The sequence below is a fragment of the Magnolia sinica genome, chromosome 13 (genome assembly GCF_029962835.1).
Source record: "Magnolia sinica isolate HGM2019 chromosome 13, MsV1, whole genome shotgun sequence".
Classification (NCBI taxonomy): domain Eukaryota; kingdom Viridiplantae; phylum Streptophyta; class Magnoliopsida; order Magnoliales; family Magnoliaceae; genus Magnolia; species Magnolia sinica.
The window spans coordinates 14,763,878-14,772,957 of record NC_080585.1 but is presented as its reverse complement, the minus strand read 5'-3'; the positions used below and the strand labels follow the sequence as shown (position 1 = coordinate 14,772,957).

The 9,080-nt window shown below is 39.8% G+C and overlaps 1 protein-coding gene across 1 annotated transcript; it reads left to right on the top strand.

Annotated features, from left to right (window-relative positions):
* Positions 1-2,764: 2,764 nt before the first annotated feature.
* Positions 2,765-8,027, top strand: LOC131222935 (histidine-containing phosphotransfer protein 4-like). The gene is made up of 6 exons (XM_058218192.1): positions 2,765-2,917; positions 4,996-5,126; positions 5,935-6,003; positions 7,002-7,073; positions 7,355-7,427; positions 7,720-8,027. The coding sequence occupies exons 1-6, from the start codon at positions 2,849-2,851 to the stop codon at positions 7,765-7,767; spliced, it is 462 nt and encodes a 153-aa protein (XP_058074175.1). The 5' UTR covers positions 2,765-2,848; the 3' UTR covers positions 7,768-8,027.
* The last annotated feature ends 1,053 nt before the right edge of the window (positions 8,028-9,080 follow it).

Genomic DNA, 9,080 nt, shown 5'->3' with positions numbered 1-9,080 from the left:
GTAATCTTTCACCTTGGATTTCAAACTCTTCTTTGAGGGGATTGGAAACCCTTCAATTACTTTATGGTGCCAAACATATAGGAAATTTGAAATCCCCTTAAACCCCTCGTATCCTTGTGCCAAATTACCCCTAATAATATATGCTAGGAGTATGTATGACATTAATAGATGAGAAACATGCTTAATCTATTCTCCCTTCAACTCAAAAGGCACAAGCTTATTGGAAAAAACTCGACGTGATGCATTTTCTTTGTGGTCAAGGAATCGATCTAAAAGTCTTTCCAGGTTTAGTTTATCACATGAGCAAAAGTGATCTTTGAATACATAAGCAAAACAGTCGATGACAAGTGGGGAATAATCAACAATATTGGTCGAGGTTAATGACTGTTAACTTTTAACTTTAACTATTGATTTATTTTAAAGTGGGTTGATGACCATCAACAGTTGGCGATTAGTACTTTAGGCTTGTATGGATTATTGGCTAAGAATGGTGGTCATAATAAGTAAAGGGATTTGATTAATTTAGTATATAATTAAGGTAAAATCACCAACTTTGCGTGCCCAACATGCATCACTGTGGACACAGAAAAGAATCACCATGCACGCCTTGTCTTGTTCAACATACTTTCTTATTCTAGATCGTGGTCCATAGAGAAGGTCTAACAATTGATCAGGACCATCATCGTGTGGGGCTCACTTTGATTTTCCATCCCTCTTAAAATACACTTTGACATGATGATCCTAACCATCTGATCAATGGATAGGAGAATAGAGAAGGTCCACCGGTTGATTAGGTATGCCCATCATGGGAGCCTATCTTTTACTGTCCATCCCTTTTAAAAGACACTTTAATATATCTAATCATTAGCTACATTAGTGACAAAGAAACTAGACAGTCCGTGTTAATTATAAGAGAGAAGGTTTAATAATTGATCTGGACTGTCCATCAAGTAAGGTTCACCTTTGATTGCACATTCATATGAGTAATTAACTATGGTAGAAATTATAAATTTGATCAATTGTTGGAAAAAATTTCAGCCACTATTGGTTTACCAGGCATGGTAGAATTTTAGATGAGCAGTTAAAATTTTAACTCAACGGGTTATCTTTGATAGATGGTCCATGTTGATTATAATAGAGAAAGTTTAATAATTGATCTGTGTCGTCCATCGAGTGAGGGCCACCTTTGATTGTACGTTCCTCGTAGAATCACTGTGATGGAAGATCCTAAACATCCCATCAATTGTTAGAAAACATTTTCAACTTACTATTGGTTTACCATACATGGGAGAATTTTGAATGCACAGTTAAAATGTTAACTCAATCTTATATACTTGATAGACAGTCCATGTTTATTATAAGAGAGAAGGTTTAAAATTGATCTGGACCGTTCATCAAGTGAAGGTCAGCTTTGGTTGCACATCCCTCCCGGAGTCACTATGATAGAAGGTCACTATGATAGAAGATCCTAACCATCCAATCAAATGTTAGAAAACATTTTCAACTTCCCTTTGGTTTATCATGCATGGTAGATGTTTGGATGAACAGTAAAAAACTTTAACTAAACTGTTATCCTTGCATGGAAATTACCTCTTCCGCACTTTAATTTCAAAGAATCTCAGAGGATTGAGTTCATGACACGTTTCTCTTGGGAGGAAATTTCAAATCTAAAGTACATTTATTTCGGACGCGGATTGCGTCCTACTACCCCAATCCGTCCGGGCAGGGCTCTGTGGGTCCCACCGTGATGTAAGTGTTTTATCCAAGCTGTTAATCGCTTTTCTCAGATCATTTTAAGTTATGAATCAAACACTTAGCAAGATCCAGGGCTTGAATGGACCACAAAGTGGGGATTTAATTTCCACCATTAAAAACTTCTTGGGAGCTGGAGAAGTTTCGGATCAAGCTAATATTTGTTTTTTCACTTCATCCACGTCTACATGACCTTATTAATAGGTTGGATGGTAAAAGAACATAACGGTGGCCCTTAGAAAGGTTTCAACGGTGGCTGTCATTATCACTGCAGCTTCCTCCAGTGTGGTCCACTCGAGCTGTGGACCTGCTTCAGTTTTACATCCATGCCTTAAAAATGATCTGATAAAAGCGATTAACGGCGTGGATAAAACACTTACATCACGGTGGGCCCCATGGAACCCTGCCCGGACGGATTACCGGGGTAGGACGCAATCCGCGTCCATTTATTTCACACCGTCGAGATCTTTAACTGAGCTACCATGGATATTCACTCAAACACAATCCACAAGGGTCAGGGTTTAAGCATGTGGATTGTGCGTATGATCTGGGAAATTGATCAGACCGCACCCCATGGCGAACATTCGCTGACCTTAAAATCGGGCCAACCAGCTGGATCGCCATGTGCATGGTAAAAATGGACAGCTTAACATAACCAGATCAATGGTCCACATTCAATGTAAACATGTAGCCCACTTGATGAGGGAACTAGTCTGATCCTTTTTTACCAGGCTATGATCAAGATGGGACCCAGCTTGACGAACGGTGTGGATACCTCATGGGTTTACCATGGTAGCACGTGTGCCACGAAGACCATTCCCAGTAGCATTCTCGCAGTTTTGGCATTTCCCAATCAATAAATATCTGATTTCTTCAGATGGGAATACATATTTTCTTTGGACGTTTCTCTATTTTGTGAGTTGCATTCACATAAATTGCGTGCGCCCGTTTGCTTTTCTAACATTATATATAGACTCATCCGGGGTTGTATGTTTCACTACAATTACTTTGCTTTTCAACCTGATTTCCCACCACCCTTCTTTGTCAAGCCCCGCTCTCTCTCTCTCTCTCTCTCTCTCTCTCTCTCTCTCTGACAATGGCAAGTGCAGAGATTACTCAGTTGCGTCGCCAGGCTGCTTACATAAAAAAGTCCCTTTTTGAGCAGGTTTCTCCTCTTCCGTAAAATGTCTTTGGAATTTATTTTTTTCCACTACTAAGTAAAACTCACAGCAGTTCTGCTTATGGAAAAATAGTTATAAATTGCGTTTACAGCAACACTAGGAAGATTTGTGGCGCAAAGGGAAAAAGCTGGGAAGGAATTTCCACCCTTGAATTTCAGAACTTTGGCCTAATCCTTCATCTGGGACTAGATGAAGGGCCTGAATGTGCGTCTTTAACTATATATACACAACATGATGGCCCCGTATGCTAATCAACAGTGGGACGTATCCTTTTCAATATGCTCACTGGGCTGTGGTTCTTCTGAGTTTTGATTCAGGCCGATTTTAGGAACTTGGGTCTTAACAATGTTCTTATTATCTCAACTATGCCATCATATAATGGAAATAACAGCTGTTATCAACACCGTATTTTAGTCGACTCCATTACGTTTTCAAATGTTACATATTGTTTTTTAGAAATTAGCAGTTATTTTCCATTTTTCCATTTTTTTTTTTCGTCTCCATTTTGTTATGGCTATTAGCTAGAATTATGACAACAGAGCCGGTCACGGTTAAAAGTCATATCGCCGTGCTTGATATTACATCATTTTCCAAGGATGCCACATTTCACTTTATCAACCTTCGTTGGTTTTTAAGCTTTTGGTGGGCCAGGTTGTTCTTGTTTTAGTAGGTATGAAGGGTGCCATTTCATGACTCTAGTGGTTAATGCCTTTTTCCTCTCTTACCCACCAAATTAGAGACTGAGGATTTTACACATGTGAAAATAATTAAACCATGCCCATGTGACATTCTATCACGTTACCTCTCATAGGAGGTCACTGACTAGACCTCTTGAGTGGGTCCGCGATTCGTCGCTTTGATGGCTTCCCTTTTCAATTATAGGGATGGCAAATGAATTGAGCCTGTCCTTTGAGAGAAGTGCCGGCAAGAATTAGTTCATTTCCATGAGTCATTCATTAACCTTCCATATTCATCCACACACATGCACACATGCAGCAATACAAATTTCACTATTTTTTTTATTTTTTATTTTTTATTTTCCTTTTCCCTTTTACCTATCTCTGTTGTTTTTAATTTTTTATTTTATCAAAGGAGATAGTTTCTGTCCTTCAAATTCATGAAAATTACTCGTCATGAAGTGGACCATCTATTAAAAATCAAGGGTCCACAAGTCTCATATATGCAAAATAAAAGAATTTGTTTGACGGATGGACCACCATGATGTGATTGCTTGGCCAAGTGAATTGTACCTGATTTTTTTAAGATTAGTTCATTGCCATGCGGCACATGCTTCAACTTTCCATCACACACATGGTGTATGTGCGCATCCACATGCGTGTATGTTCGTGCATGAGCTACTTTATTAAGAAAAGAAGATCAGAGAATAAGGAAAGATACAAGCATCCTCTAAATCTTGAAACTAGCCGAAATTCTGAAGTATGAGAGTCAAATCCTCTGCAGTGGGCCCCTAAACTTGGTCTTGGGGCCGGCTTTGACTTGAAATCCAGGTTCAGTGCCTTAGCCAATGATGAATGGACCCAGTTAGACCATTGGCCTAAAGTAGTTTATGCCTATTTTGAATAGCACATCTTAGCCGTTGAAAATGTGGGTCACAACATAAGAATCACATCATGAAAAAATTAGTATTGTCCCTTACGCAGGCAAACTGCATAGTTGGAATTAATGCACAAACGATGGCCTGAATTGTTGCACATTTGTGCCCATCTAATGAATGGATCTGATTTTTGCCCCAAATGATTTTACGGGATCGGTCCATTAGAGGTTGGACTTAGTTTTAATGGGTCATGGGACTAAGTAAGCCAAAGCAAATGGGCCATGGGAAAAGACTCCATCTAATGCTTATTTGTGAAACCTTTAAATCAATCCCAGGTCATGCTTCTAAGCCTGATTTGAGCCCAGGTCCAGCCTATGATGGCAGGCCCTGAAGCTCGACAGGACACACATCATTGACAGCCTTGTGGAAGAACATGGGTGGATGATGACATGGCCCTTTGTTCATGTACTCTGACACTGACATGTATCAAATCTGGCATTGTTGCAGGGTTATCTGGATGGGCAGTTTCTTCAGCTGGAGGAGTTGCAAGATGATACAAATCCTAATTTTGTGGAGGAAGTTGTAACCTTGTTCTTCAAGGATTCAGCTAAATTCATAGCTAACATTGAGGCAGCAGTGTAAGTTCTATTAGAATGGAATCCTTTGAAATTGTTTCTGAGTATAGGGGTGGCAATGAGCCAGGTTTGGAGGCCCAGCCCGACACATATGATCCAAGGATCGAGCCCAGGCTAAGTCTAGCATGAGCCTAGCACAGTAGGCTGAAGCCTTGGCTCCTAGAAAATTGGTTAGGCCTGTGCCAGACCTGACCTAACCCCACCAAAAAATTAATAAAAACCATAATTCTCACTCGAAGGTTCATAACCCATCCATTAATCAAGTGGGCCGGCTACATATGAGCCAAATCAGCAGTCTACATTCAAGATGCATGTCTTTCCTAGGATTAGAATGACGTACCTGGACGAGGTAAGACGCGCAGAAATGAAGTTGGGCCGGCTCTGGATAAAATGACTTGAACCCAACCTAGCCCATGGGCCCATTTATGGGTCCAAATCTGAGTCGGTCTCATCAGGCTGGGTGGGTTGGCTGCCCATTGCCAACCTATACTTTTAAGGGTTGTCAAGGGGACAGGCACAATGCTGGCTTTTGCCCGGATTTTGAGCTGTTTGGGCCACGCCTAGTCAAAATTTTGATTTTGTTTGGCTGAGGCCCAGCCTGTTGAAAGCCTTGTCTGCTTTTCAGATAATACTCTACCAACTAGTTAAAATGGTTTGCTTAGTTGTACAAATTTCATGAAATATCATGAAAATGTGCACCAAATTAGATTGTTTAATCATAAAATGTCATGAAAATAATCCTGAAATATCATGATATTTGGGGAAACCATACGCATCCTAAGTAATTTGCATTTTGCAATTTCCTTTGTAGGGAGAAGACCCCTCTGGATTTTAAGAAGCTGGATGCATACATGCACAAATTCAAGGGCAGCAGTTCAAGGTAACTACAACAACAACTAGTAGCAGTAGTAATAAAACTAGTTGTTATCGCTTGGATATGGATGAACCCACAGCCTTACCTGTAAGCTATTGGGTACCTGCACTAGTGAAGGACAAAGGGTAATGAGAGTCCCGGGTGTAGCCGGGGATAATCTGATGCATAAGGCAGGTAGGTTTAAACCGGAGTAGGTGTGGCCAAATTGTTTCTGTGTGTACCTTTTTCCCAAGGCAGGGAATATATTTGTAGGTTCTTTAAACAATCTGCATATCTTAGATGATCTATCAAATATGTTGGATGGGTCCTTATTGAAGTAGGAATCTGCTTTTGAAAATATCTTCGATTCCATCTTGATCAGTGTGATTGATGTTCGGTTGGAATATTGTCGGATCAATCCTGACATAGTATGATACAGGATTTTTTCTGGGCATTTTTCGTCTGAGGTCGAGGTCATGAGGATCATCAGTTCGGTCAATGAGTTTTATTACCAAGTTCCGAACTCGACCAGTTCAGCATGGAGGCTCAGCTTGACTTTCCCAGGTGGTCAATATGTTGATGGCTCAAGGAGTTTGGTCTGTAGATTTTTTGCCAACATCGCCTCCATCATTATGTATATATGTCCCATCTTGCTGGTCAGTTTGGTTTTTCCCATAACACTAGTGTTTTTGTGAAGCACATGAGAGTCACACGATGTCCCAAACTGCTAGCATTCTGGCTTTTTCGTATGACCGAAAACTGTACTGATCAGACAACCCAAATGGTGGACATTCTCTAGTTGAATGTGGACCTTTGCTCTATTCATTGTCTCGTTATCTATGCGAATGATATATATAGGTCAGATGGGCAATATTTTTGGGCCATGACCCGTCCATAGTGGACCCACCAGATGAACGATTGGATTACTAGAACTCTGTGCCACATCAAGTTTAAGTGATTATCTTTGTAATATTCCTATGGCGTGGTGAATATAACACATAACATTATGGGTTGTTTTGGGACAGCATTGGAGCTCTGAGGGTGAAGAACGAGTGCACACTTTTTAGGGAGTATTGCCAGCAAGGAAATGGAGAAGGGTATGCATATTTCATTTCATTCTTTCATTTCCCATTTTCTGATTACAGTCTTTATATATATATATATATATATATATATATATATATATATATATATATATATATATATATATATATATATATAACTATTCTGAATTCATTATGCCAAAATCGTGGATCATGACCATTCAATAGACGATTGAGACCGAAAGATACCGTGTCAAGCCCAATTTCTCTCCATCCTAGCCATCCATGAGAATTTCCTTAACTTGTACCTATTGCCTTTGCATGCACGCACGCAGATGCCTTAAGACTTTCCAGCAAATAAAAAAGGAGCATGCTACTTTGAGAAAGAAGCTCGAAACTTATTTCCAGGTACTGAAACCCTTATGCGGATGCAGTTGTATAATTAGAACCGTCCAACTTCTTTGTTTTATGGTAGATGAACCATTGGAAAGAAATTTCTCACGGCTCATCATTTAGGCATCATTGTTGGACAATGGCCTATTTACAATAGTGACAAGAAAGACGGTTTGGATCATCCAACCATTTCTGCATGTGGGCCCCATCAGTTGATCATCTATAATTAGTTGATTTACCTTGTTTTTTTTATTTTTATTTTTATTTTTATTTTTTACTTTAACTCTCTATTCTTATGATGTTTTAGTTACTAAGACAAGCTGGACCGTATGAAACGGCAACCTCCTCTCATTGAAAGTGGCCCACCCCAGGCGACAGTGAAGATGATAGATACTAGAATTACAGTTTCGCGAGCTTCTTCTTTTTTTCTTTTTTTTTTTCGTTTTTTTCAGTAAATGTAACTTAAGTTGTTATAGATAGCGTACTTTAATCTAAGCCTTTGAAGTTTGGTTTTGATATACTGAATTTTTTGGGGATTTAATCCTGTTTGGTTTTGGTAAGTATCTTTCTACACTCCGTGCCTCGAGAAATACCATAAGTACTATGACGTGGCACTTGTGGACCACGATTAGAATTGTTGATTTGATGGGCAGCCACATGGATGGACCACGATTAGAATTGTTGATTTGATGGGCAGCCACATGGATGGACCACAGCCCAAAAACCAAGGGTTGTTTGGTGATGTAGAGCGGGTCGCAGACAGTTACATGGTCAAGATGGATCAGAAAAGGCCCGGTCGACGACAGAAGTGATCCAGACCATCGAACCTTAAATCGGGCGTATCTTATAATTCGGAATGAGTTATCTAATGTAAAATATATGATTTTGGGGTAGAACGAGCTACTGAAGCCAACCAACCCACAACACCGAGTTGCGCAGCCCGGAATTGCGAAAAACCCCTGGATCGACAGTCGTTTTTCTGTTTTAATTTTGCTTTTACTATAAATAGTTAGTTTTAGTTTGATTATAACTCTTCATCCGTCGGGCTTTAGGAGTTGCGCCCAACGTGAAAAGAGCTTAGAATAATTAGGAGAACGGTTTGGTGAAGCCAAATAGGACACACACTATTTTTGGCCGAAAACCTTGCGCACTAGTAGACATCACGACCATCTATAAATAGTAAGTTTACTATTCATAGTAAGTTGCGGATTCTAGTAGTTTGAGTTGTAGTTTGATTCTGATTTCTTTCCCATTGCTTGGTACCCTTATTTAAAGGGTTGTGAACTCGATTTTATTGATCAATTAATCAATTTCGAATTTCTTAGAATTTATTTCTATTTTCTACTTTCTTTCCTTGTGGATTCGAGAAGTCTTAGTGAGGAGTCCAGAGTAGCTCCGTGGATTGGGAGTAGTTATCCTCATCACGTTCATCCCTGCGTCATTTGGACTAAAAAAAGAAAAGAAAAAGAAAGGATTGCCAATGAGCCGAACACGACAAAATCAGATGGTCAAAATTGTTGGATTGTTATGATTGCTGTGCTATTGCTTGTGATGGCGTGGTGTCCGAACACTATATATATATGGAAAAGTTGTGTGGGCACCACCGTGATGCGTGTCGACCATCAACACCGTGCATTTGATGGGTCCCCTTTAAATTATAGGATATCC

Bases quoted from the DNA above. Each gene is read 5' to 3' on its own strand.
- LOC131222935 (XM_058218192.1), top strand. From the start codon at position 2,849: ATGGCAAGTGCAGAGATTACTCAGTTGCGTCGCCAGGCTGCTTACATA. The intron at 5,127-5,934 runs GTAAGTTCTATT...TTTCCTTTGTAG, and splicing joins GCTAACATTGAGGCAGCAGT to GGAGAAGACCCCTCTGGATT. The intron at 6,004-7,001 runs GTAACTACAACA...GTTTTGGGACAG, and splicing joins TTCAAGGGCAGCAGTTCAAG to CATTGGAGCTCTGAGGGTGA.